Below are 27,777 nucleotides of genomic sequence, written 5' to 3'. Positions count from 1 at the left end.
AGGGACCTCTACACGTGCGCCGAAGCGAAGCGAGTAGTGAGCCTAAGGTTATCGTGAGGACAGGACGCGATGAGCGCCCAGTGCTCTCCTTCCTGCCTCCACCTCCTCCCCATCCCCGGGACGGCCACCTGTAGCCGGCCTTCCCACTCAACGCCTCGCATTTACCCCACAGGGGCACATCGTGCTGAGGCTATACATAACTTCCATGCTCCTAAACGCACAGCGGCGCAGTCTGACTGCGCGCGGCCCTTCCTCCTTTGGTGCGTCTGTGTTCCTCTGCTGCTCTGACTCCCGTAACGAGCGCAGAGTTATGACTTTGTCGCGTTGGCTGAACTCTCTGTAGACCTCGCTGCGCCGGACGCTTAGATATGGTCTATAAATGCGGTGCGCTCCTTGCCACGTCGGAGCGCGGGTTTCGTCGAGGCCGTCTGGCCGCGACGCATGGAGTCGAACTCGTGGTCAGTGAGAGTGGCCACATGGGTGTCTTTACGACCTCGAGCCTGCGCCTCGAGTGCACCAGCCGCCCGCGGACCGAAATCAATCAGCAGAGGCGTCTCCGCCGCTATGTACGTTTGGCGTCGCTTCCTCATCACCGCCCGCATATAGTCACACCACTCCAAGGAATCCACGTCTTCGCCACTCAGATGCCGCACAATTCTGCTTATCCTCCCTGTAATCTCAACCTACATAATCACCCGCCTCCTCCTCCTCCTCGCCACGAACCTTGAACTCAACTACGCAGCACCGGCTGCGACCTCGCCGCCCGGTGCTAGTGGATGTCAGCGCGGTTATCCACGGCCGCGTCCGTACACGGCTGACGGTCAGCTGCCACTACAGGGATAGGAGAGTGGGCGTATCGCGCCCATTGGTTCCCTCGGACGGGCTGTGGCCCCGCAGATCACGTCTGTCACCCTCCTCTCTCTTCAGGGCCAGTTATTTTCTAGGCCGCCCAGATGCCAGTCTAGAGCGTGGTGAGCAGCAAACCTTGCTCTTGATGTATGCCTGCTGAGACATGACGTCATAGACTTCACGACCGCATCAGGGTCGATAATCCCGTGAAAGCCGTTGTGAGTGGAATAGCCGCCCTAGATTCCTGCTCTGACTTCTGACCTAGTTCTATGCCGCATACACGAGGCCGCGCCGTGTCTATCGCGGACACAAGCTCCGCGCCGCGCGGTCCGCGCTCCTCCGACCAGGCGTATTCGACCAATCTTCAATCTAATCGCCTCATGGCCCGCGCGCCTAACTTCGCAAGGCATTCTCGCCCCCTCACACAGGCCCTCATCTTGTCCCCGCGCCCACGGGTTTGTCGGGGAAGGCGGGCGATGGCACGTTTACGATCCGGATAGCCGTGGCGCGTGAGTGCGGCCGCGCGTCCACCGGTGCGTTTGGGGTTTGGCGGCGTACGGGGTTGTCCTCGGACCCGGACGTCAAGACGCTCGCGGGGAGGGGTGGCCGCGACATTGAGAGAAGAGCTGGCGCCCACGCGGTGCGAAGCGATGTGGCTGCGGCCGTGCTCGGACTCATCGACATCCGAGCAGCTCGGAAAGCGGCGCCGAGCGCGATCTCGGGAAGGGCGTCTAAGTGATCCAGCGACGCACTGGCCTTGCCGATGCGCGCGGCAGGCCGTCCGTCCGTCTTCTTAAACTGCTCCTTTGTTCCCCGTTCCCTCTGTCTTTCGTCCGCGTCCGTTTTTCCTGTCTTCGTCCCGTTCCCCCCAACTTCGTCAACCCGCCGCTCTTTCTCCCTCTCCACCTCAACATCTTTCATCCTCTCCGCAACCCCGCATATCCATCTGCTGCAACACCCAAATCGCCAACCATGCTCCCTTCAGTCCCCGCACTCTTCCTAGCTTTCGCCGCGATCCTCGCCTCCACAGTCTCTGCCCTCCCTGCCCCTCATGCAGACCTCAATGTCAACGTTGCCCGCGCGCCTGAATATGTGCAGTGGACGAATGCGCGTCGGATGGCTGTCGGCCTTCCGCCACTTGCGCCGCGTATGAAGCGCTTCCCCACACCCACTGAGCCTGGCCTTGTCGCGCGCCATGTCCCGAGCGCGAGCCCCAGTCCTCTCGCGTCCGCCCCCGTTCGTCTGTGAGTACCGGTATTCTAACTTCATCCTCCATTCCCTGCTTCCTCGCGACCTCTATTTCCGAGCTGCGCGCCAGCACCCCACGCACAACCTAATCTTCACTCTGTCTCATGCCTACGACGATTCGCTAACCACTCCCGCTCTCGCTCCCAGTGCCAACGGGCCTACGACGTACACCGGCCGCGTTGAGGCGCGCACCGTCGCTGATGGATCCTCGCTCGGATTCCTGCGGCTATCTTCGTCCGGCGTGTGAGTGGCCAACCTGTTCCTCTGCGCCTCCACTCGCCCCGTGCTAACAATTGGCGCCCGTTCCTGATCTCCCCACGCTCCATCTGCTCCGCTCACGACTTGTCGCCACGCACTGCATTCTGGTTTCGCCGACTTTTGCGCGCTGATCCGCTGCCAATCCCGATTCTGAAACCGTCGGGCGGCGGGCTCAACAGCACGCTTGGCAGCTACGACGAGGCCTCGTCGGTGACGTTCACCGCGCCGGCGTCGAACACACCTTTCGACGTCGTCTTCACGGTACGTGTTCACTTGAGTCCCGCTGCGTCTGATGTACAGTCAGACCGCGCTCGGTGGGAGGCTCGGTTCTGTCTCACCACCACGCTGCGCACCGCATGCCGCAGCTTTTGCTGATGTCGTTGGCGTTTCAACAGGACTCTGGAATGAACCTCGGGGCCGTCGGGACCGTCCAGATCGCTTCGGGTCTGGCGAAGTGCGTGTTTTCCCAAAGCTTCTGCGGTTTCGAGTTCATGACTGACTCCTGTTAACAGCGCCAATACGCTTGAAGTCACTGAAGCCAGTGAGTGTCATTTTGAGTTGCGGCCTCCTATCCTCTCCGTTCTTCGCCTTTCTCTTGCGATCGTGATGTGCCGCGGTTCTAGCGGTCGGATACTATATGCGATCTCTGGCCATGTGCTCCCGCAGCGACGGGGGCGTGATGCATCGACGTCGTTCATCGTGTAGTGCATATTCTATCCCGACCGCCGCGCGATTTATGCGTTCGCCGCATCCGCTTGTGGTTCTGTTTCGTGACGTGATCAGGATACTGATGATTCTTCAGCTTCTGCGCACGCACGCCCTGCCAAGACGGGCGGCGAGTCTGCCATCTGGCGCTTCAGCACGACCTCCGCGCAGCTCACGCGTACGTTCAATCTCACTTCGTTCAATGTTACACCTGCTAATTCCGGTCCCACACGGACAGCGAACTGGGTGAACCCCGACGGCTCGCACGCGCGTACGACGAAGCTCGGCTGGGTGCCTTCCGACGCCACGACCGTGGTCGGCGGTGACATCGACGCGTACTCCGCTGCGCACCCCGCCGCGCCCGCGGTCGAGATGGTGAGTTCTCTTGATGCTATCCGCCTCCTCGAGGGATCCCGGGATCGATGATGTTTCGCACGTTTAACGTAACTGGCGACTGACCGCATGGCTTTGTCTAGGCGCTGTTCTTCATGAGCGATTGAGCTGATGGGATGTGACGGGCGGCCTCGCACGTCCCGCAGCCCGCCGAGAACCAGACGGCTGCTCGAATCGTCCACGTCGAGCCAATTTTTCTCGACGCCTCGCCCCATCCTCGACGAAGACTACAGTCCACCCGACGCTGATATCCTCAACATCGACATCCAACGCCGCTCTGCGATCCCACATCACCACTGCCGCCGCCACCTGAACAACGAAAACTCTGCGCCCGTGTACAGTAAGGAACCCCAGCACGACGGAAAATTACAGCCAACGACGACCGATAACGAAGACGGCCTTGCGCCTGACCCCCACCGCCCGCCGGCATCTCATTCCCCTGGCCCTGACCCGTCCTCGAATTCGCTTGTGAAGTCTCCTGCTCATCGAGACCTCCTGGTAACGCAGCCCGAAGCATTTCTGCGCTGCCGCGACGATCACAAGGTCGGGGATTTTGACGAGCTTCGCATCAACGGACATGGGACAGCACGGAAAGTTCATCCGTGCCACGCTTTTACCCTGTCTAGACTCCCCGCTCTGGTTTCCACTCCCGGACATCTCGTACCATGGGTGTGATGACTATTTAACCTACCCTCAGACTTTATTCGTCCGACCTTTATCCTCACCGAACATTCTCCCCTTGACATCTTCATTCGCATAATACCCTTGAGTCGTCTTCGGACCTGTACATAGACTCTTCACCCTTCTGCGTATGAACGCTTCTCCGGCTTATACTTTACTCCTTCCGTGCCGTTCTCGGTTCTCCATGCGTTTAAAACTTTGCTCGTGCACGGATTTCCTACTGGGACTCAGACGGGCCTTACGCCCGTCTGTCCCGCTGTCGCTCCTTTCCTGCGCTTGTGCGGCGTTGTGCCCGTGTCCCCTTTGTTTCCCCGCCCGCCTGTCTCGGTACCAGACGATCTTCTTGTGCGCGTTATTGTGGCCGCGGCGTGTACCCCGCGCTGCCCACTCTCATGATCAGTTGTGGAGTCCGGAAAAGCTTGTTGAAATACGGAATACTTAAGGAACTCGAGACCGCCCGCACTCGTCTGCGCCTGGAGGTTCCCACCGCACATTCCCACCGAGTGCTCAAGCGCACCTGTTTTGAGGTAGCATATGCACCGTGTAGCCTGCGTAGACACAGCCTCCAAGGGGCAGCCGAGGCCCTCCGGAAGAGGGACGCGCTAGGGTTAGCCGGGCGCGATGACGCCATAGTCGGGTTAGCCACCGCCGAGCACCCTCTCCTCCCGCACTTCCTCCCTCCCCCCTCACCCTCTCGCTCTCACTCCCACCGCCCCACCACCACCTCCACATCGCTACCCCCGCACACACACCCACACTCACAGGAAACACGATGGAAGACGTGCTGATCGCGATCCCGGGCGCGACGGCGCTGCACGTCCTCAATGAGCGCTCGGTCGCGCTGGGCGCCGGCGACCTCACGCTCGTCCCCGCCGCGCAGGCGGAGACGGCGCTGACGGTGCGCGTGGGGCCCGCCGCGTTCGCGCTGGAGCGGGGCACGCCGTTCGGGACCGTCGCGGGCGACGCGCGCGCGTACGTGTTCGAGCCGCGCATCGAGGGCGGTGCGCCGGGCGGGTGCGTCCCTCTCTCCCTCTCTCCTTCCGTGTTTGCGTGGTGTTCGGGCACGGGCGGGTGCCTGTGTGCGCTGTTTTGCGGGTGTTTCGGGTGGAAGAAGGCGGGCTGACGACGCGAGACAGGTTTGTGAAGATCCTGCTCCCGGAGGCGGTTACGGAGGACGGTTCGCGGCTGTCGGCGCTGCAGGAGCGCTTCGAGGAGATCCTCATTGAGCACGGACTGCTCCAGCCCGCGGAGGACGTGGAGGGCACGGGCGGCGGGGGCGAGCACAAGGGCGTGAAGGAGAAGCTGAAGGCCGCGATCCATGTGTAGGGCTCCTTTCCCGTCCTCGTCGTGTATATCCCTGCTTGGCTCATCATACCCGCTCTCTCCCCCTTCTCGCACTGCCTCGCGCGCAAATTCACGTGCGCACGAACACCGGACAGCGAAGACTCCGAAGAGCTCGTCACTATCCCGGACGCCATCGCCGCGCAGATCCTAGGGGAGCGCACGGAGGTGCTCTCGGCGGGAACGCTCGCGCTGCTCCTCATGCCGCTGCCCGAGCGCGACCAGGAGGGCCAACCGGTGCTCACGCTCGTCGTCGGCACCTCCGCGTTCCCGCTCTACTGCGACACCGCGTTCGGCACGCTCGCGGACGACTCGCGCACATATGTCTTCAAGCCACAGACGGCCGGCACGGACAAGGGGTGAGCACTCCACCTCTTCCTCGCCGCGCGAGTGTTTCATCCTAATTGTGCGCGGCGTACAACAGGTACGTCGCGATCGTCCTCCCGGACCCGACCGCGCCCGCGCCCGACAGCACGCCCTCGAGCGACCTCGCCGCGCTGCAGAACCAGTTCGAGCTCGCGCTCATCGAGCACGGCCTCCTCAAGGACGGGCTCGCGGCGGTCGCGGACGACCTCGCGCGCTCGCTGTCCTCGCTCGGGGCGCGCCTCGCCGCCGCGCGGGACCGGTACCTCGCGCGGCGCCCCGCCCCGCGCGTGACGACGGCGCTCGCGTCGCCCACCCCGGTGAACAGCCCGTCGTCGGCGTGGCCCGCGAGCCCGGTCGACGCGCGGCCGCTCGTGGAGGGCGCGAAGGAGGCGGCGGGCGCGGTGTGGGGCGTCGCGGGGGCGGCGGGGAAGTGGCTCACGAAGACGTTTGGGCCGATGGACCCGTTGGCGGCGGAGCGGATGCAAAGGCAGGAGGAGGAGGAGGAGGCGCGAGCGCGGGGGAGCGCGGGGGACAAGGACACGGAGGGCGTGGAGGCTCGGTGAGTATGTGCTGCGTGCTGCGTGCACGGTGGACACGGCGTGCTTGGATCTTTCTGGTTTTGTATTTTATCTACACCTTGCGTGTTTACCGTGGATCGCTCGCGACCAAGTGGTTTCTGTCGTTGGTTATCTCCCCAGCACGTCGTCCCCCCTGCGCCGCTCATGGAATGTAGGTGCGTGGTACCCCGCGTCAGGCCCCCAGCTGTTAGCGCGACATGTTGAGTCACGCGTTCCGCATACTCGAGGTCGGAGTCAATTCGTATGAAGATAAAGAGTGGCGGAGTCAGGGCAAGCTCGGACTAGATACAGGAGGGTGGGAGTGGTCGTGAAATACCAGAAACCCTAGCCGCAAGTCTTAAACGAGGGGGAGGGTGATTTGAGCCTATCACGGAACGCAATCGGGCGCGGCTTAAGGGAGGAGATACCGGTGGGGCTTCATGGCCACAGAGGAAATACACAGTATATAGAGAATCCATACGAGGCGGAACAGATGGAGAGCGTCGCGCGAGAGAGGGCGCCGTACTAGCGACGTGGGACAGGGAAAACGAAAGGAAGAGAGAGAGGACCCGGGACCCGAAGCATATGGGGTGCGGCGAACGAGAAGGGAGCGGGCGCTATGGATGTACGGGCGGCACGAGCGGCGCTGCCAGACCGACTCGTAACCCAGAGGATCAGCATGTCACGCATGATAGACTCATGGGTAGGACGAGTGGGCATGATCGTTGGCGCGGATGACTCCATATCCGCGCTGAGGAAGAGGGAAGAGTGGATTCCAGGATATCGATAAGAGACTGTATCCTCAACGGCTGTGAGCCTGCCTCTGACGATATTGAGCTGGACGTCAAGGCGGGTTTCTAGGTTGTAGAGGTGTGTTTCGACGTTGGAGAGTCGGGTTTCGATTTGGGTTTTCATTACTCTCAGCTCGTGTACTAGGACATCCCTCAACGATGGAGATTCTTGGGACCCAGCTGACGGACGAGTTGGTGTGTAGTAACCCATTAAGAAATAAAATGCACTTACGAGCCTTGATTTGGGACGCTTCTCCTGGTTCCATCATGGTGATAGAACTTCCCAGTAGTAGGTGAGGTAAGGTGGAGGGCGGCGCGGAGATTTGGTAGGACAATACGATGATCGTTCGGGAGGACAATGCAATGGTTCGTCGAAGGACGACTCTAAGCCTTTTCTCCCGCTTCTGCTTGTGTTCATTCGGCATGGCGGGGCTGACGGATGCGAGGCAAACAGACGTCAGCCCCTGAGCGCGCTCACCACTTTGTAGGTAGGCTAGTAGTGAGCGCTAAGGGTGCGGCATGTCCTTCCTCCCACGCCCTCGTCCTGACTAGGCGTAAAGTCGGAGAGATGAATCTTAGCCTGTCATTTGCATCCGCATTCTGCGTACAGATCCGCTACAGGAGCCCCCCTTCGTCCAAATACAAGTGTTTCAAGTTACTTACGTTTCAAGCCGCCTGACGAGCAAATCACTATAGGGCGCTTGATTATCCTCCCAATGCGATCACATGGCCGATTTAGACGCCTATTCGCACCTGTACCTCACGTTCTTTTAATCAATTGATCTGGTGTCACCCCCCTGGGGTGATACCAGATTCGGAGACTGCAAATGCCTAACTGTCTGCCACTAGTAGACCCTCTACGAATAACGGCTGATATTCCCTGCAGGGAAACGGTAGAACGCGGGCATATGCCCAAGTCCCCCGCCCCCTTCCCCGACGTTCCCGAGGGCCCTCCTCCGCGAATTCCCGCGCTGCGCCTGATGGCCGCCCCGTCGGCGCCTTCCCCCATGCCGCGCCCCGCGCCCTTGATGGCCCCGACATCTCCGGACGCTGCGCGCCACCGGGTCTCCACCGGCGCCTCCCCACTCCGCCACCCGTGCTCGCCGCCCCCAACAGCGAGCTCGCTGTTCCTGCGCCCTGCCCTGCATCAGGAAAAAAAAGCTTGTCTCCAGTGCTCTTGAGAGTCTCTAGAGATGCTGACGTTCCCGGAGACAAGTCCCACTTCTGTAGACGCCAGAGATCGCGTCGCCGCGCCCACGCGCTATAGAGAGACAGTGCCGCGCTCGGCGAGTGCTCTCGAGTTCACTTGAGCACAGCAGAGAACGTGCTCTGGAGTACACTGGAGCACGTGCTCTGGAGTACACTGGAGCACGTTGCTCTGGAGCACCACAAGAGACTGTCTATGGGGTGTAATGGAGTCGCTATTGTTGGACCATGCAACCTGCGAAAGGGCGGCTCGGATGGGCTGACCGCAGTGCGAGATCGGAGAGAAATATCGGAATGGCATTATTCTAACGGTAATCGAACATCTAAGAGTCCTCCGGCTCGCTGTCGGTGAGCCCCATTCGCCCCTCCAGCTGACTGGTGGCACTCTCCATGGTGGCTCTCGAGACACGAGCTGTTGAGGTGTCGAGTTCGGCTCCTCCGCCAGCGCGGCTGTAAAGAAGTTGGATGTGTCTCGTTAGCACAGATGCGCGGAGATGGAGGCATTGACTCACAAGGCCTTCGAGTACATACGTGTCCGGATGTTCAACCACGCTTGAGGGTTTGCGTCTCCAAACTGCTTGAGGTCTTCGAGAAAGCCCCGGTAGTGGTGGGTATGCCCCACCGTCCCTGTGTCGCTCTCGGCCTTGAACTTGTCATTTACACGCTTGCCTGTAGCCCATTCCGCAATGTGACCTCTGATCTAGAGGAGATTGTCAGTACTGAAGGAACAATAGACGAGTCATTGACACCCACCACTGTCATCACCAGCGCAATGACCGCATTTGGCATCGGATTAAACTGCGTAGGGAAGCGAAACGCGATACTGGTTTCTGCTCGGTCAAAGAAGAATGCGCGGATCGCATCAAAAACGATGGCGCTCTCCGCGAACCGGTCTCTCATCGGTGGGCGTCCTGGTGCTCCAAGATCATATGTCTAGGTGTTTTAGAAAACATGTCAGACTTGTTATCGGCGTCTCACGCGCCGCGCGGTGAGCTATACACATCTCGCATGCAGCGCGGTAAGCTGTCCACCAAGTCGTGCATGGCGCGGTGAGCTGCCCACCGAGTCGCGCGTGGCGCAGTGAGCCGTGCGTCAAGTCGCGCATGGCGCAGTGAGCCACGCGTCAAGTCGCGCGTCGCGCGATGAGCTGCACACCTCGCACACGGTGTGGTGAGCTGCACACCTCGTGGGCTGTGAGCTGCACACATCGTGCAGGGTGAACTGCACACCTCGCGCACACGGTGAACAACACACGGAGTCGCAAGCGTGGTAAGCCATACTATGTATCTTGGCTCTCACACAGTGAGATGCACACGTCGTGCACAGTGAGCTGCACACGTCGTGCGCATCTCACGAGTTGTGCGTACCAGTGACCCTCGAGTCCCTATGTGCCCGAGTCGATAAATAGACACACCTTGTGATGGAATGTCCCTTCAACGAGTAGCCCAGCACTGAGCTTAGCGTTCTCGCTCCAGTCTCTTGCCTTGTCGCTCTCCCGAAAGCCGTACCCTTTTGCTGTCAGGGTGCGAAGCTTGGAATACAGCTCACCACGAGCGTTAGACCGCCGTGCCGAAACCTGTAGTTGCAGTTCCAGACAATGTGAGCACACCAATCCTAGATGGAACAGCGACTATGGGATGACGTACTGCACGGACCATGCGTTCATCTAGGGCATACACAGGTGCTTCGGGGGCTAGAGTTCTGTGGGATGCGCATACAGCTTGCCACGCACCCACGACAGTGCGTTGCAAATCATGGCGATTGGGGAATGCATTAGTGGTATATAGGTAGCAATATACCCCATCAACGGTTTGATCCAGCAGAGACTTGATGTCCGGAACGTAGTCGCTAACAAATGGGCGGCTCTTCAGACTGATACCATTGCGCAGAAGCGACAGGTTGGTCGCACTGGTGATAGGGCCTGCTCGAGCTGGTGAGGTGGACAACTGCCGGACATGGGACAGACCCAGGCCACGGGACCGTGATTGATTGCGGGGCAATGAATGCGTGCGGGATGGCGAGGGCCAGGGTCGTGACAATGAGCGAGTGCGGCGGGACGATGTCACAGGACTGGCGTGTGACGCCTGGGCAGGGGACGATGGTGCACGACCGCGTGATGGTGAGAAACGGAATAGCTCATGGTCACGTCCACGCGATGGGGAAGACAAGGGCTGAGGGCGTGAGGGTGGTTGCGAGGCAGGAGGTTGTGGCAGCAACTGCAGTTCGGAGTGACGCTGCGGTTGTTGGCAGGGTGACCCATCCATTGTATCCTCTTGCGGAGACCTACCATGACCCTCCCGGCGAGTGATGTGCATTGCAGGGACTGGGTGCTGTGGGGTCTCGTATCGTTCGCGCACCTGAGAACCGTCAATGAGTTTCGGTGAGCCTAGTGAGCAAAATCCCGAAGTACTACAGACCTTGGCACGCATACCGTTGCTGCGCAAAACCACGCCACTGCTGTCGACCTCGTCGTCCTCTGACTCTGGCCCCATGGAGTCCTCATTGTCATCGTTCACTTCCACGCCTTGTTTCTTCGTCTTCATTTTCTTCCGGTGTTTCTGGAGCTGACGCTTCAGTCGAGCTTCGGTTTGCTCGTCATCGTTGATATCTGCAAATGATGTCTATGTCTGAACTCCCTGAAGACAACTCAAAGCCAAGGTGATGACGAACCTGCTTGCCGCTGCTTCTCGGTCAATTTCCGCCTTCGCTTCTCCCTAGGCTGCACTTGAGGCTCTTCATCGTGATTCTGAGGTACCTAATTTGAGTAGTCTGTCCGTATACGGCAATGCTGTGTGGCAAACTGCAAGGTAGATCTCACCTCGTCTTCCGATGGGGGCTGATTCTCTTGTGACGAGTCATAACCGGGAGCTGGTCTCTTCGTGCGGGTGGAGGGAGCCATGAAGAGGGAAGGTCTGCGTGGGCTCCAGGTGGTGGAGCTGTTAAGTTGCTATGGAGTGACGTGAGTCGCAACGGTGGGGCAGTGTTTGCCGCTGAAAAAAATGCGTCAGCTTGTCAATGTCCAGGCTAACGGGAGCTTGTGTGTAGTACCTCCATCCGTCTCACTGGACTTCCCCTCCACTGCTGTACACCATGCCCCGCGGTGTCCGCCATTACATCTGTCAATTTTGCAGCCGAAGCTTCCCCACTAAGGCTGTTTGCGGATCGATCCACGGATGATCCGGATCCGAACCCACGGATCAGGCGACTTCCGGGGGCTTGATCCAGATCCGCATGGATCAGAGCCGCTGGAAGAGCCGGAGCCGCGCGATCTGGAGCCGCAATCCGCGGATCGAGCCGCCGAATGAGCCGCACTCTGTGGCTCATTGCGGGTCTATGGGTTCTGAGGATCCTTCTCACTCAATCACATCATTTCAGGTCGTAGGAAAACATTCATCCTCATTGTTCATCAGACTTAGTACATGCAGAAGTGGCACACACAAATTTATATTTGTATACTACGAGATACACCAATACAGATTGCAAACAATGTGGGTGTCGGGGGCGACGCGTCCGACAAGGGACATGCGGAGATGACGCGGGGGCAACGCGGGAAGGGCAGGCTAGATGGGCGAAGTGGGCGCGAGGGTTGAGACGACACGGGGACGGGACGCGGGCGATGTGGGGATGGCGCGGGCGGTTTCGCCGGACGAGGGCTACGCGGGGGAAGCGGACGACGTGGACGAGGGCACCCACCACAAGACGCGAGAGATGTGGGCGAGACGCGGGCGACGTGGGCGAGGGCGCGCCGGACGAGGGTGATGTGGATGAGGGCGCGGTGGGCGACGCGGGTACGGACGTCGTGGACAAGGGCGAAGGCGACAAGACGGAGGAGACACGAGGGACGTGGGGGACGTGGGGAAGACGCGGGGGACGCAGGAGCGATGTGGGAGACGTGGGCGAGGTGGGGTGCACGGGCGTGGGCGCACCAGACGAGGGCGACACGGCCGAGGGCGCTTAGGATGTTGTGGACACGACGTGGGCGCAGGGCGAGGTGGACGAGGTGAAGGCGACGAGACGAGGGAGACGCGGGCGAGACGCGGGCGACGCAGGCGAAGTGAGGGCCGTGGGTGTGGACGCGCCGAACGAGGGCGATGTGGACAAGTGCACGACGCGGGCGCAATCGCGACGAGGGGGAGAGGGATGGGGATAAAGGCGACGCTTGGTTTGCGGCTGAGACGGGTGACGGCGAGGTCAGCGAGGGTGAGGAGGATGAGGACGAGGACGAGGACGGGGGCGAGGGTCGTCCAGGGAGCGGGTCGGCGGGGGTTGCGAGCGCAGGGGAGGGGGAGGCCACGCGGGCAGCAGAGGGGGCGGGGGAGTACTCACCAGGGCAGATCGAGGCCGCGGGGGGTCTCCGCGACCCCACAGAACGGCCACGTACCCCCGCGCGATGACGCCGCGTGGGCGGAGGATCGGGCGACGCGGGGCACGCGGGGGACGTGGGCTACGCGGGCGAGGCCGAGGGCGACGCGGGCGAGACGCGTAACGCGGGCGAGACGGGAGGTGCGCGAGACGTGTGGTGCTGAAGACGACGCGGAGGTGGCGGTGGGCGACGCGAGATGATCGATGAGGGCGAGGCGGGGGCAAGCTGGGGGATCGCGAGAGGGTGAGCGCGAGACGGGCAAGGACGCGGGAAAACTCACCAGAGGAGATCGGGGCCGCGGGAGCTCACCGCGACCCCATAGCACAACTGGGGGGCTTGAGGATGGCCGCACGCGCTAACGCGATGACACCGCGCGGACGGAGGGTGGAAGGCAAGCGGAGAAATGAGGAAAGATTGGAGGAGGGATGACGCGGACGGCGAGCAAGCGACGCGCGAGACCCGCGTTCGAATCCAAACACTGCCTGATCGGGACGGATTCCCGCGTACAGACGCCGGATGCAGGCGCCAAAAGCTCTCGAAATGCAAGAAAATAGTACTATATCAATATCTCAGTCACTTCTGCACCAAATCACACACATGTTATATCGTTAGAAAGATGCTTTAAATGGATTTCGTATGACATATCTTACATGGTATGTGTATTGAGAATCTGCGGATAATCCGTGGATCGAGCCGCAGATCCGCCAATTTTCAGCCTCCTTGATCCGGAGCCGCTGGGAGCCGGAGCCGGGAAGAGCTGGAGCCGCCCGGCTCATGATCCCCGGCTCACGGCTCCGGATCATCCCGGGTTTACCCGCGAAGTGAGCCGGAGCCGCAAACAGCCTTATTCCCCACAGCTCAAGGAGTGCACTCTCATATCACCCAGTCTACCACATGCAGAACAACTCGGAATGAGCGACAAAATCAGCGTGTTCGAGAACTTCTCCACTCACCTCCAGCAAGCCCTTCTCTCGAAACCTTCGAGGTCGACAACGTGACTATCCCACTGGCGCCTTCCCCGGACCTGCACCTTCCCGTTGACGGCGCACGAGATCCCAGTTCGAACAGTCGACAACCTGGTCCAGGAAGGGTGACGGTTGAAGAAGTCGAAGATGAGGATGCGGGCGGTATCCCCAAGCATTTATGGCGCGGTGATGCGCATGCCGCGCGGCGCGCCTCGTACCAAACCACCCAGCTGCAACCGCACCTCCACCGGTCTGCGCGCCGCACCAACCACTACCTCACCGACGCCCGCGCCCCATGCCAGCCCGACGTCGCCGCCACTGCGTTGCTGCGCGCGCACGCGGCTCCCTCTCGTTGCCCCACATCTCCCGCTCCGCCCCGTTTCCGCTACTTCTGTCTCATCTATACAATATTCCAGCCTCCTCGGTACATGCTTCGCCCTACCAAACACCTCCGCATGTCTCGCTGCCATAGTTCGTGACCACACGGCGGCTGCGCGGCCTCCACTTTACATTCCCTCGTCTCTCTCCCTACCTTCCTTTCGATTATTCTGCCTCATTCCTTCGCCGGTATGCCCGCTCTCAGCCCGCACAGACTCGTTACTACGCCTCGCACTCACTCGTGTATTTAGTCTAGCCGTCGTTGTGCTCTATCGACAGTTTTCGACGCCCCCATATCGTGCGTGTCACTCACCCAAGTCCGCCCTCAGTCCGCCGCCGCCGCCGCCTCCCGCACGTCAGTCCTCCGCCTTCCGCACGTCCGTCCTCCGCCATCCGCCTCAGCCGTCTCGCCGTCCTCCACATCGTCTCCGCGCGCATCGCGCTTCCTCCTTCTCCTTCTCGCGCTCGCCTTCCCCTCTCGCGCCGGGCCGACTTCCCGTGGTACAAGCTCGACGAGCTCGCACGCGATCCCCTTCGCACCCCTTCTTCGCGCGCCTCCCGGCGTTAGCGTCCCATCAACTTGGAGCCCACCGCGAGGGTATCAGCTAGAGCATTTGCTTTAGTTCGAGCCTCTGTACTCGGCGAGTAGCCCACTCACCTCCGTCACGACCTCTCCGCCTTCCCTGCTCTCGTCCATCACACATTCTCCACCCGCATCACCGCTTTCTCAACCTCCGCCATCCCTCCCGCAGTCTTCCAGCACGTCGCGCACAACACGTGCATCCCTCCGGCTTCAAGCCGAGCAAGAACAAGAACGCGCTACTTGGCGCATCGCTGTGCAAGAGCTCTTCAGTGACGACGAATTCTTTGACGACGTACCTTCGCCACTAGCCACTCACAACCGCCTCCACGACCTCCTCTCCGACTCAGATTCTGAGTCAGAGATCCGCTCCATCCTCCTTCGCAACCTCCCCTTCCCCGCACCGAGTCGCCCCGTTTCCCCAGATCTCTCCTATCTCAACACCTCGTTAGACCAGTGGTCACAACTTCCGCTCACGCACCCCAATCCCAACCTCCCAACCTCCCCTCCCGTCCTTACCGACCTCCAGCAACATCCCACCATGGCTCAGCCGTTTCGCATGCCGTTCCGTGGTGCTTCGGGCGCTCCCAGCTTCAGCCCTACCACCGACGCCCGCTCCATTATCGGCTTCTTCGAAGACCTGGACTACATCTTCGACCAAGCCGCCCCTCTTACCGACAAGGAGAAGAAGACACACACGGTCCGCTATGCTCCAGATTCTGAGAAGACGACCTGGCGTGCACTCGAAGAATTCACGGACGACACTAGGACGTATGAAGAGTTCCAAGCAGCCGTCAAGAAGGAGTACGTCGGCGACAACAGCACCGGACTCTACAGCCTTCGCGACCTCGACCTCCACGTCTCAACAACGGCGCGCGGTACGCTCGACTCAACTGCGGACTTCAACATCTACAGTCGACAGTTCCGGGCCATTGCCACTGTCCTTGTTGCAGGACGGCAGCTCCGCACCGAAGACCGTGACCATCTGTTCATCAATGGCCTCCCTCCCACGATGCGCACCTCCGTCCTCGACCGCCTTCGCATCACCGAGACCGCCGTCCGATATCCGCGGGACGCATACACTATCGCGCAGGTCACGGCTGCCGCGCACCACGTCCTCGAAGCGTCGGTCATCAGCCTTGGCGCCACCGCTAGTCCCACTGCCCCAGTCCCTGCTGCAACACCGGTCAAGTCCGAAGTCGCCCAGCTCGTGGAGACTCTCAACATGTTCTTCAGCCAGCAGCGCATGAGCACCGCGCAACCAGCAGCCCCAGTAGCCCTCGTTCGCGACCGACCTCCACACCTCCCCGCCGCTGTACCGCAGTCTGCGGGATGCTTTTACTGTGACGACGCTGGGCACGGCATCCGAACCTGTCCGCACGTTGACGCCGACATCGCGGCCGGATTCATGACACGGCGCGCTGTGGACGGCAAGCTCGTCCTTCCCAACGGCTCCTTTGTTCCACGCACGACCCCCGGCAACACCATGCGAGAACGATTCCAGAACTACCATCAAGCATACCCGGATGCTCGGTCCACCGTCGTGAACACGGCGCCACAGATGCTTCTCGACATCCTCCACTCTGCCGTCGCCGCTGTCTCTACCGCATCTACCTATAGTACTGCCGCCGCCGCCCCTCAGCTGCCCACCCCCGCGCCAACCCACGATCTCGACCTCGACCTCGAGGATCAGATTGAGAGCCATCGACAGGAGATCCTGGCCCTCGAGCGCCGCCGCGCGCAGCACAGTGCTCCGTCTACCAGCAGCCGTTCTGAGCGCGCCGGACGCCGCCTTGTCCGCTTCAATGACGACGCTCCGCCCGCCCCGCGCCCGCTGACGCCCGCCCCACGCATCCCAGAAGGACTCCTGCCGCAGCCCTCCGCGCGCATCGAAGAGGTACCAGACGAGGACGCACCTGTACGCCGCGCCCCCGACGAGCCGACGCGTGCCATCGCCCGACCTCTGCCGCCTCTCCCGGGTCCCGCACAAGGTGTTCCTGTGACCGCGCCTGCTGCTGACACTGACGACGAATACAGTCAGCCCCCAAGCACCTCTGACAAGTCCGCAACGACGCACCTGCCCGTGCGCGAGCACCCGTTCTCCGACGTCCGTGATGCAACCTACGCTCCGCCCACCCAGCGCAACTTCGGTGCTCCTCCTCCTCGACCTGCCGTATCTGCCGCCCCGAAACCGTCCCCCGCATTCTCCACGCGCCCGCCTGTCTATGACCCACAGCACCTCAAAAACGTCGCAAAACGCAATCTGTCCGCACAAAACAAGCTCATCTCGGAGGTCGAGCTACTGTCCATGTCGCCGGACTACTGTGCCTACGTCCGCAACCTCGTCACCCCAAAGCGCACTCCAAATACGACAGCACTCACTCAGGATGTCGACCGCACCACCCAGCCCTCCCCCCACGACATGCGCACTTCACGGAGCAGCGCTCTCGCCAACAACATGCCTGCCGCCTTTGCAGCTGCAGCTCAAGCATCCCCGCCCGTCGATGCTCTCGTCGCGCAAGACCCAGTGGAAGCGTACCTCAAAAGTCTCCCTCCAGGTGCGCCTCGCGATGTCTTCGAGGCGGTCGAGTCTACCTCCATCCACGCGCTTGATGCCGTCTTCCTCAACAAGACACGTGTCTCTTGCATCCTCGACTCTGGTTGTTCCGTCCTGGCCATGTCCGAGGCCGTCTGTCATCACCTAGGGTTAGCGTATGACCCGAAAATCATCCTCCGCATGCAAAGCGCCAACGGCGAATTCAACTACTCCCTCGGCCTCGCCCGCAACGTCCCCGTTCAAGTGGGCACACTCTCGCTGTACCTCCCCTTCCACATCATTGCTTCGCCCGCCTATGACGTCCTCCTCGGCCGCCCCTTCTCCGTCTGCGCAGCCAGCATCGTCCGCACCCGTATCGACGGATCTCAGACTATAACACTCACCGATCCGTACTCTGGCGCCAACACCACTATCCCAACCGCGCCTCGGCGACCACCGGAGTTCAAGATGGGTGAGTACGCCTCGCGAGACGAACAAGAACAGCAGGATTTTTAGGTGTCGAGGATCTGGTCCATGATCAGGGAGATATCGCACTCATCGCCGGCCCCCATCCTGATTCTCCCACCCCCGCCATCAAAGCCTATCCTAATCTCGGCGACAACATCAGCCTCTTCGACCTCGACCTACTACTCTATTTATCCGGCTGCGACCCCGATTTCCCCAGAACTGACACCCTCCGTAACCCTTCTGTTCCGTATACGCTCTACTACCCCGACTCACCCCACTCTTCTATCCTCGCCTTCTCCATCCATTCACATGCTCCATCACCATCTGCCCCGTGTCCGGTATCCATCTCGTCTCTTCCCTCCACGTCTTCCATCAGCTCCTCAGTGCCGGCCCCCGCCGTTGTTTCCGCCAAGAAGAAGTACAAAACCGTTGTAAAGAAGAGCACAAGAAGCCGGCCAAAACACACTACGCCAACGGCAGCATCGCGCGACTGCCCTTCGACATGCGTCAAGCTCTCTTCAAGGCCGTCGACAGAGACCAATCGCGCTGGCCGCAATACCACCACCATATCCTCTGGGCCGACCACAACACCGTCCATCGCTGCCTCGACTGCTCCGCACACTCCGCTGTCACTGGGTCTCACCCGGCCCGCCCTCTTGACCTCGCCGAAGCCACTTTCCTCGAACTCCCGCCCGACGGACTCATCAACACCCGCGCCCGCACGCTCGCACACCGCCGCGAAGACATCGTCCGCACCCACGCCAATGTCTACGCCGCCCGCATTCTCGCCGCGAAGAAGCTCAAGCGCGAGCTCGCCTCCACCATCCACCACTTCGACTCCACGCGCGGCACACTCGTGCTCGTCCGCGACGTCGCCAGCGAGAAATCTCTCAATAAAAGGACGCGGCCGCGATATCTTGGCCCTTATGCGGTGCTATTGCGCAATCGCAGAGCTGCGACGTCCCTCGGCGACGACGACGAGCTCGACCCCACCGAATCCATCACCCCCGACCACGTCGAAGACGATGAAGACGCGCTGTAGAGCAGGGCGCCCGATGCGCGCATCTGGAGTATGCCGCGGAGTTCAGGTTCAAGTAGGGAGGGTCTTGGCTTCATTACCTGGTACGCCCCCTCTTGGAACCGCTCTCCTGCGTCCCCGCAGCGTACAAGACGCTCCTCCACCCCCCAATTTTTTCCGCCCGCACGGCTTCGCGCTATGCTTTGTCTCGGTCCCCACATCCCCGCAGCAGCTTCGTGCCACTTGCTTCCGCTCTTGTCTTGTCCCACCACGCTCGCGCTGCCGCTTCGTCTCAGTTCCCGCTTGAGATATAACCCCTGGTGGGTTCATATCTAAGTAGGGAGGGGATGATGCGCATGCCGCGCGGCCACGCGCGCGCGGCGCGCCTCGTACCAAACCACCCAGCTGCAACCGCACCTCCACCGGTCTGCGCGCCGCACCAACCACTACCTCACCGACGCCCGCGCCCCATGCCAGCCCGACGTCGCCGCCACTGCGTTGCTGCGCGCGCACGCGGCTCCCTCTCGTTGCCCCACATCTCCCGCTCCGCCCCGTTTCCGCTACTTCTGTCTCATCTATACAATATTCCAGCCTCCTCGGTACATGCTTCGCCCTACCAAACACCTCCGCATGTCTCGCTGCCATAGTTCGTGACCACACGGCGGCTGCGCGGCCTCCACTTTACATTCCCTCGTCTCTCTCCCTACCTTCCTTTCGATTATTCTGCCTCATTCCTTCGCCGGTATGCCCGCTCTCAGCCCGCACAGACTCGTTACTACGCCTCGCACTCACTCGTGTATTTAGTCTAGCCGTCGTTGTGCTCTATCGACAGTTTTCGACGCCCCCATATCGTGCGTGTCACTCACCCAAGTCCGCCCTCAGTCCGCCGCCGCCGCCGCCTCCCGCACGTCAGTCCTCCGCCTTCCGCACGTCCGTCCTCCGCCATCCGCCTCAGCCGTCTCGCCGTCCTCCACATCGTCTCCGCGCGCATCGCGCTTCCTCCTTCTCCTTCTCGCGCTCGCCTTCCCCTCTCGCGCCGGGCCGACTTCCCGTGGTACAAGCTCGACGAGCTCGCACGCGATCCCCTTCGCACCCCTTCTTCGCGCGCCTCCCGGCGTTAGCGTCCCATCAGCGGTGAATATCCTGAGTCAAACCGTGCGGGCGAAAGGCTACGCAGAGCACGCACCCAGTTCGAACATCTGCTTGCTCAAAAGCTTGAAGGCAACCTCCCTCTTGTCTCGCCATTCGCATCCGAGGAGGAGTGGGACGTGGCGAAGTGGCTGCTGACGAGTGGGCTAAGCCAGGAGGCCATCGAGAACTACCTGTCACTACCATTGGTGCGTGTCAGATCATCTAAGCCCTGGTGCGTCATGCATGCGTGCAGCCCGCGAGGCCGTGCAACCAACCACAACACGCAGGCGTGGAAGGGTGCCGCTTGGGTAGTCTGGCGGACACCATTGGCTGCACACCCTCCCAGCCCAAGCGCATGCCTGTGACGTCGGCTCACACCTGCACGCACACTCTACGCAATGATGAACGAATCGAGACTCACCTAATTGAACCTTTGCAGGTTCGCCATACAGCAGACTTGTCCTTCAAAAACAAGTACGAGCTCTTGAAGAAGCTCGATCAGCTACCAACAAGCACGGCAGATTGGATCTGTCATGAGTGGGAGGTGGTGGGCGATGAGGTGGACGAGGCAGGCGCACCAAAGACAGAAGACGTGGAGTTATGGCGACGAGATCCAGTGGAATGCATCCGCGAACTCATCGGAAACCCAGCATTCCGTGAGTTCCTCAAGTTCGGCCCAGAGAGGCTTGTCGCACGAGCAGATGGGTCGGAGATCGTGATTGAGGAGATGTGGACAGCCGACTGGTGGTGGGAAATGCAGGTGAGTACCTGAAGCATCGCTGAGAAACACAGTCTCACGTACCAACGCAGGGAGACCTTCCGGATGGAGCCACCATTGCCCCCGTCATCTTATCGTCTGATAAGACGCAGCTCTCACGCTTCTCCGGGGACAAACAGGCCTGGCCCGTCTATCTCACAATAGGAAACATCGCGAAGGGTGTTCGTCGTCAACCCTCAATGCGTGCAACAGTTCTGATCGGGTACATACCGGTGACGAAGCTCGAATGCTTCAAGAAGTCCACCAGGTCGGCCGAAGGATGGCGACTTTTCCATCACTGCATGGCCAAAATTCTTGAACCATTGAAGGCGGCAGCGAAGGACGGCGTCGAGATGGTCTGTGCAGATGGTTTTATCCGGCGAGTTCACCCGATCATTGCGGCGTATGTTGCGGACCATCCAGAGCAGTGCCTTGTGTTGTGCTGCCAGGAGAACTACTGCCCGAAGTGCGCCGTCCCTGCAAGGTCTCTTGGCGACCCAGACCCTTCCGTGATGAAGGACCAAGAGTCAGTCTGCGATATCATCGACGATCAAGACCAAGGACACAAACCTTCCGACTTCAAAGACCTTGGCCTACGACCCGTCGACCCCTTCTGGCGCGACCATCCCCATTGCGACATCTTTGGGTGCTTCACGCCGGACCTACTGCATCAGTTACACAAGGGAGTGTTCAAGGACCATACCGTCTCATGGGTGACAGACGCCCTTGCTGGCGGGGCGGATGAGCTCGACAAGCGGTTCAAAGCCATGCCATCCCACCCCAGTCTCCGGCACTTCAAGAAGGGGATATCGCTGGTGTCGCAGTGGACGGGAACGGAGTACAAGAGCATGGAGCGCGTTTTCCTCGGCGCTCTCACGGGCGCGGCTGCACCGGATGTTGTGCGCGCCGCGCGCGCGGTTCTCGACTTCATCTATTACTCCCACTTTGAAGCTCACACTAGTCGCTCACTCGCTCTCCTCGAGTCCTCATGGCGCGCATTCCACGAACACAAAGGCGTCTTCGTCTCACTCGGCATCCGTAAACACTTCAATATCCCCAAATTCCACGCCGCGCTCCACTACCCTCTCTCGATCCGCAGGCTCGGACCCGCCGACGGCTTCAACACCGAAGCTTCCGAACGCCTGCATATCGACTGCACCAAAAGAGGATACAACGCCTCCAACAAACGAGCGTACATCAAGCAGATGGCAGTCTGGTTGAATCGGCAAGAGGCAATACATCGGTTCCAGCTTTTCCTCGACTGGGCCAAGGAAGAAGGACGCGCAAAACTCGCATCCGAGAGGACGGGCGAGGCTTCGGGTATGGTACACGGCCACGCGGCGGCAGGTGGTGATGAGGATGCGGATGGAGATGTTATGATGAGCGAAATGGATGCTCCCGACGGTATGCTCCCTCCCTATGTCATTGCGAAGAAACCCCCTTTCCCTGCCGTCACCATCCGCGATCTCGTCCAACGATTTGGTTGCGTCAATTTCGTTCAGAATCTTGAAGCCTTCCTCAAAACTGTCTTCCTCTCCCGTCGCCGCCCCCCTACAATATTCATCGCCAGTCAAACCTTTCCAGTATACCGCCGAATGTCCCTTTATCTCCCCGCACTGCGCCAAGTCTCCTCAACACCCATAAAGGACATCGTCCGGGCTTCACCTCGGCAGCCAGCTCGTCCGCTCCATCCTGCAACCCCGGCTCATTTCGACACGGTCCTTGCATGGGAACCTGGAGTGGATCCGACGGATGCGGGGCCCGTGGTCTCCGTTGAAGGTATGTGCCCGTTTCTCACCCGCGAGATTCTAGTGATCTAATAGGCACTGATCATTTCTCCGATCTTGCAGGTTTGCGGGTGGCTCGAGTCCGAGCTATCTTTCGTGTACCAGCGACATTCGGAGCTCGTTTTGAGCATCCGCTTGCGTACGTTGAATGGTTCACCCCATTCCGTGAGCCCGACCCAATCACTGGTATGTTTCGTGTATCAGTCTCTACCCACCATCGCCGCCATCGATCCTCTATCATACCCATCACCTCGATTGTTCGTAGTTGTCACCTAATACCTGTATGGGGCCGCAGTGTTGACCCGACTTGGACGACAGATAATGTGCTCGATAAATGTCAGAAATTTTATGTTAATCCGTACCTTCGCCATCACGATTTCATTCTGCTACGATACCTACGTAACGGTCAATGATATGCCATGTACGCCTCCGATCCACCATGCACCAGCTCGGCAAGATCGTCATCAAGTCTGACCACGCGCTCGTTGCACGCAGACCTACGCACATATCCGTCACCCGGCCTGCATCGGCGTCGCACTGGGCACCCATCTTGTCCGAAACTGGGTTCGGATGTGAACTCGAGAGCCCTCGTTCAGCGGCCAGGCCGACACTGGAGGCCGCGCTTACTAGGTGCGATGCGCGAGAGCTCGCGGAAGCAGCACAGGTGACCCATGAGACCGCCAGCGTGGTAGGCGAGACACAGGAGACCCCTGGAGCAGCACGGACAATGCGCGAGATCGAGAGAGCCGCCATCGAAGCTCGGGCAGGCTCTTGATCTCAATCTCCTGCTCCATAGCTCTCCAGAGCACTCTGTTCCATGGGTACGAGCACGTGCGCGCCCCCCGGTTCAGACTGATGCCCTCGAGCAAATCGTTTTTTCCTGATGTGCCCTCCTCTCCGTTTCCCTCCGTTCCTTTTGGGATCCGCTTGTATTTAAAATGCGCACCTAATGGTACACAATGCAATAGCTGGAGTTGGCTGGGTGTGCCTGTACTGAGCCCTCACACCCCCCAAAATGCGTGCAATACACGCCCAATCGACCGTTATCTCTTAGAATAGATCGACTGGATTTGTGAGCCTGTAGATCGTGCAGGGTTTGCCAGGATGTACGACTGATGAAGCACCATATCAGGTCAGACCTCACCCTGGAGGCACGCAGGGATGTTTCTGGTGTATCCTGTTTCGCATATGGACAAGGTACCCATTGGAGCACATGAGATCTCATCCGAATGTAGTCGTATGTTTAGGGCAAGTTATCGTGATGCATCGGCCAAGAAGTATGGTGGTCTATCAATACGAAATCTTCAGGATTGTATGTGAAATATCGTATCTGCGTTGAGTGTCCATCGCATGGCTATAACGGCGTCGGGGTGGATGACAGGTGGCGCGGACGAAACTACTAAATATAGAGGAGGATGCTTCTACAAAACAAAGGAGACATGGTATCTGAAACGAGCCCAGAGCTCGCCGTACACATCGTATGAACCACCGAAAACTCGTCTACGGTCCATGTTATATACCCAGTGACGAACAAATACACCGTCAAGCGCGATTTCAGGCGACCATCGCGGCCATTCGCCGCCAGGGAACAAGGGATGGGCGGCAATGAATGCGATCCAGAACGCCTCCCGGCCCCAAGTCCAGAGCGCGGAAGAGCGATCTTGGACTTGGGAGAGGAGCCAGTCACTGATCCGCTCGGACATTGCCTGCCAGTCTTCCCCGTTCCGAGGGTTGAAAGTAAATGGTATTGGAAGGAAGGAAGGGGGGGCTCCGTGAAGAAGCTCTACAATCTTGGACGAGAATGAACAGTCTTGAAACACATGGGGAATCGGGACACGTACCTGGGTCGTTTCAGCCTCACTGCGTATCTCTACTCCCAGCGGATTGGGTAAAGGCGTAGCGGATATAAGGGAGAGTGGAAATATGTGAGAGGCGTATTCAGCAGGCAGGAAGACAGCAATGTGGAGGGGCTATGGTTGTGGGGTCAGCGCAGTCGAGACTCGAGGATTAGAGATGAGACACTCACGACTTTGCGGTCACGTAATTCAGGTGGAAGGCGACCAAGGAGTGAAAGATGAAGGTCGACAGGATGGCGTAGAGATCCCGTGGGACTGACATCAAGATCGAGGATGGAGGAGTGGATGGCGAAGCTTAGGGATCATCACGGGTATGCAAAACCCGCGCGGGTCACGGGTGGGGGTCGCGCGGGTGAGGGTACGGGTAGTGGTCAGAGCACCCGCGGCACACCACGGGTACCCGCAGCCGGCCCGCGGGACCCGTGTCTACCCGTGCATGCCACGGCCGTGCAAGCGCCCTGAGACTCCCTCGCGTCGTCCACACCGGCACAAGCAACCCCGACTGGCCACTCCGCAACCTCCTCGCAAACCACCCCGAGACGGCACTTGGTGTGCGGGTCCTCTCCTGGCGCAACCCGTCTCCCAGCCCCCTTCCCATCCTTCGCCGCCCGTCCTCGCCCCTGCCTCCACCTGGCCCTTAACCTCCGCGTCCATGTCGCACACCTCGACCTCCGCCCCCTCCGTGTCCGCGTTGTCCACCTCTGCCCGCGTCGCGGCCTTCCTCGTCGCCCACCACCTCCTCTGCCTTGTCCACTTTCGCGCACGTCGTCCACCTCCTCACCGCCCTCCGCCTCGCCTGCGCTGCGCTCCTCCGCGTCGACACCTACGGCATGCGGAGGACGTCCACCCAGACGTCTTCCCCCAGGAGATGAGGATATAGGGGCCGCCGTGAGTTACGGCGACCTCTTTCTAGTTCGGTGAGTATGTACGCCTACCTGCCTCACCCCCCTCCGCTCTCCTGCATGTCCAGCTCGTTCGTGCCGGGATGTCCACCTAGCCCGCCTTCGCCTCCGCTGCCCTCCTCCTCCTCCGCGTCCTCCGTGTCCACGTCGTCTCGAATCTCCGCGCCGTTCTCCTCTGCACCGGCCTCCTTTGCCTCTGCGTCGCCCGCCTCTGCGTCGCCCACGTCCACAGTGCCCACCACCATGCGTCATTCGCCTCTCCGTCGCCCGCCTCCACCTGCGCCACCCTCCTCCTTCGCGTCCTCCTCTGCACCAGCCTCCTACGCCTCGCCCACCTCCACGTATGTCGCCCATGCGCCAGCCGCTCTCCCAGGCACCACTCGACACGTCCACGTCCGCGTTGGGCGCGAGCGAGCTCGTGCATCCCGGCGTGCGTCGGGCTACGGCCTCCCGCCGTCTGCGTCGACGTCCGCGCTTGGGCTCGGGCTCCGCTCTAGTTCTCCGCACCCACCTTGACCTACTCCTCGGACACCCTCGCCGCATCGGCACCCCGTCATATCGCTCGCCCCAGGCGGTTCTCCCTGCACGTCCCGCACGCCCCCCTACAGCGCGCACTCAATGCTCGCCCCCGGCTCCGCCCCGCAGACTCCCATGTGCAGCGGAGACCCGCACACCGCCTCACCCCGCCTGCTCACCTCGCCCGCCTCCGTTCAGGTCGCCCTCCACCTCCCCAACCTCGTCCCGGCCCTCCACCTCGTCCTCTCCCGCGCTCCCCACCTCCCTGCGCGCCTGCGCGTCGCCCTCATCCACGCCGCCCTCGACCTCATCCGCCTCGGCCTTGTCATCCTCCGTGCCGCCCTCGACCTGTTCCCCCGTCCCCTCGACCACCCGAGCCCGACGGCGTTCCCACGTACCCCAGTAAGCACCCCTTCCGTTCCCTTCATCGCGCCCCCTCCTCTCCCGCTCAAACGCCCTGTGCGCGTTCACGATGCAGACCCAGCTCTAAGGTGCGCGCCCAACCTCCGCGCATCCACCTCCCTCACCACCCTCACCACCCTCGTCCCCGCGTGCGCCATCGACTACGCCGCCGATGCGGGCCGTGCCTTGAGGCAAACCGCGCGGCACGCGCACACCTCACACACGACCTCCCCACGGCAACGACGGGTGGCTGCACGACACGCCCGTGTCCTCAACGCGTCCAATCCCCGGCGCTCCCACACTCAGCTCTTCCACACCCGATGTGCCTTGTACGTTCGCGCCCAACGGTCCTTCGGCCATGCGTCACCTGTAAACGACATTGCATACTAGTAGTTACTATTTATAATCTTTGCGTGATACTACTGTACAGTACCCGCGGGTGACCCGTGGAGGGTCCGTACCCGAGTGAACCCCCGGGTCGAAACAGCGGACCTGCGTGTACCCCCACCCGCGCTACACGGGTCACGGTATCTGCGGGTGAGGGTACGGGTAGCCCTCGGGCGACCCGAGGGTTACCCGTGGTGATCCCTAGCGAAGCTTGACATGGTGAGAACGCAAGAGAGGGTGAGAGGCCAGCAGCGTCCGAATCCGTCGCGCGCCAGCGCTTTCAGGCCGATTTCGCAGCACATGATCACTTGTGCAAGCTGGTCGCGCTCTTGAGTGCGACCGTCTCCCGGTCCTCGTTCAACCATCAATATGAATGGCGAACCAAAAACTATCGGAGAACTTGTCAGAAGTCACGGTGAGACAACTTTCCTGTCGTTTGAAATTTCAGATGCTGATCCATGTCGTCTCCGCGGCTCTGCACCAGAGTTTGTGCGACTACACGGGCAAGAGGTTCGATGCGCAATATGTCCCGCATGTCCTATCAAAGGCACTCGGCCTACTATGCTTGCAAAGAATTCCGTTTCTCACTCACACTCGACCCAACACAAACGAGCACGACTGCTCCAGCGCCGGAGCTCCAAATTCGACGTCGGCAGGTCACGGCGGTCATCCTCATCTCTCACTGCGACTCGTCAGATTTGTGGCTCTCCCATGGAAGTAGACACGCGAGAAAACGTGATGGACCATTCTACTACAGGTTTTGCTCCCACAGTCCTCCACTCTCCGTTTGTCGTCGCCTCCGACATCCTACCGACGAATATACACCGCGTTCAACCTCCGACGAATGACGACGATGCCTTACAAACACCGTGGCAAGGTGTTTCTGCAGTTGAGAGCAATGAGGACGGGCTCATGGCTGGAATGCCATGGGTTAGCTCTAATGCAGACGTGGTTGAGTTGGGCGATACGTTCGAGTTCTCCGACCTCTTTGCAGATGCTCTCGACACTACCAACTCTGGTGAACGCGGAGAAACACGCTTTTCGATCGGAACACATCCGTCATACAGTGACGAGATTGGCGAACTTGATGATGGATGCCTGGACGCCCTTCGTACCTCGCAGATTCAAGAAGGTAAGTCACCGAAGTTCGTGTCCACTCACTTGATCTCCACGACTTACCAACCCCTGCCCTCGTCAGACACATGTTGCGGGGTGCGTGCTGCAGGATCTCGATGTGCATGCACGTCAGCACAAAGAAAACCTCCGGCCGAGAACCCGGCGCATCCTTGGTCGTCTATGGCGGTAAATGCTGCAGTGTGTTCGGAGCCTTATATCC

The 27,777-nt window shown here is 60.5% G+C and overlaps 8 protein-coding genes across 8 annotated transcripts; 4 read left to right on the top strand and 4 right to left on the bottom strand.

Annotated features, from left to right (window-relative positions):
- Positions 1-1,821: 1,821 nt before the first annotated feature.
- BXZ73DRAFT_81832 (uncharacterized protein) lies at positions 1,822-3,560 on the top strand (the record flags this gene model as incomplete). The annotated part of the gene is made up of 8 exons (XM_048023586.1): positions 1,822-2,093; positions 2,245-2,340; positions 2,535-2,616; positions 2,751-2,809; positions 2,868-2,896; positions 3,158-3,238; positions 3,299-3,435; positions 3,537-3,560. 8 exons carry the CDS (start codon positions 1,822-1,824, stop codon positions 3,558-3,560), a joined length of 780 nt encoding a protein of 259 aa, XP_047872342.1.
- Positions 3,561-4,906: 1,346 nt separating this feature from the next.
- On the top strand, positions 4,907-6,404 carry BXZ73DRAFT_55352 (uncharacterized protein; the record flags this gene model as incomplete). The annotated part of the gene is made up of 4 exons (XM_048021329.1): positions 4,907-5,148; positions 5,271-5,456; positions 5,574-5,834; positions 5,900-6,404. The coding sequence occupies 4 exons, from the start codon at positions 4,907-4,909 to the stop codon at positions 6,402-6,404; spliced, it is 1,194 nt and encodes a 397-aa protein (XP_047872341.1).
- A 2,323-nt stretch (positions 6,405-8,727) lies between these two features.
- BXZ73DRAFT_20153 (uncharacterized protein) lies at positions 8,728-10,242 on the bottom strand (the record flags this gene model as incomplete). Its single annotated transcript, XM_048017595.1, has 4 exons — positions 8,728-8,845; positions 8,908-9,095; positions 9,149-9,328; positions 10,021-10,242. Coding segments are annotated over 4 exons (708 nt in total), but the record flags the coding sequence as incomplete, so codon positions are not given.
- Positions 10,243-10,537: 295 nt separating this feature from the next.
- Positions 10,538-11,294, bottom strand: BXZ73DRAFT_106824 (uncharacterized protein; the record flags this gene model as incomplete). The annotated part of the gene is made up of 5 exons (XM_048016735.1): positions 10,538-10,629; positions 10,683-10,752; positions 10,813-11,003; positions 11,066-11,141; positions 11,214-11,294. The coding sequence occupies 5 exons, from the start codon at positions 11,292-11,294 to the stop codon at positions 10,538-10,540; spliced, it is 510 nt and encodes a 169-aa protein (XP_047872339.1).
- A 2,238-nt stretch (positions 11,295-13,532) lies between these two features.
- BXZ73DRAFT_106823 (uncharacterized protein) lies at positions 13,533-18,727 on the top strand (the record flags this gene model as incomplete). The annotated part of the gene is made up of 5 exons (XM_048016734.1): positions 13,533-13,579; positions 13,722-14,031; positions 14,854-17,689; positions 17,734-18,103; positions 18,166-18,727. The coding sequence occupies 5 exons, from the start codon at positions 13,533-13,535 to the stop codon at positions 18,725-18,727; spliced, it is 4,125 nt and encodes a 1,374-aa protein (XP_047872338.1).
- Positions 18,728-20,189: 1,462 nt separating this feature from the next.
- On the top strand, positions 20,190-22,791 carry BXZ73DRAFT_55309 (uncharacterized protein; the record flags this gene model as incomplete). Its single annotated transcript, XM_048021319.1, has 3 exons — positions 20,190-20,594; positions 20,645-22,370; positions 22,442-22,791. 3 exons carry the CDS (start codon positions 20,190-20,192, stop codon positions 22,789-22,791), a joined length of 2,481 nt encoding a protein of 826 aa, XP_047872337.1.
- Positions 22,792-23,799: 1,008 nt separating this feature from the next.
- BXZ73DRAFT_55299 (uncharacterized protein) lies at positions 23,800-24,186 on the bottom strand (the record flags this gene model as incomplete). Its single annotated transcript, XM_048021317.1, has 1 exon — positions 23,800-24,186. A coding segment is annotated over one exon (387 nt), but the record flags the coding sequence as incomplete, so codon positions are not given.
- Positions 24,187-24,400: 214 nt separating this feature from the next.
- On the bottom strand, positions 24,401-26,212 carry BXZ73DRAFT_81827 (uncharacterized protein; the record flags this gene model as incomplete). Its single annotated transcript, XM_048023585.1, has 7 exons — positions 24,401-24,489; positions 24,765-24,975; positions 24,999-25,089; positions 25,179-25,347; positions 25,472-25,717; positions 25,832-26,109; positions 26,133-26,212. The coding sequence occupies 7 exons, from the start codon at positions 26,210-26,212 to the stop codon at positions 24,401-24,403; spliced, it is 1,164 nt and encodes a 387-aa protein (XP_047872335.1).
- Between the last annotated feature and the right edge of the window lie 1,565 nt (positions 26,213-27,777).

The sequence above is a fragment of the Epithele typhae genome (assembly GCF_022376455.1).
Source record: "Epithele typhae strain CBS 203.58 chromosome Unknown BXZ73scaffold_92, whole genome shotgun sequence".
NCBI lineage: Eukaryota > Fungi > Basidiomycota > Agaricomycetes > Polyporales > Epitheliaceae > Epithele > Epithele typhae.
This window is presented reverse-complemented; position numbering and strand designations above follow the sequence as displayed.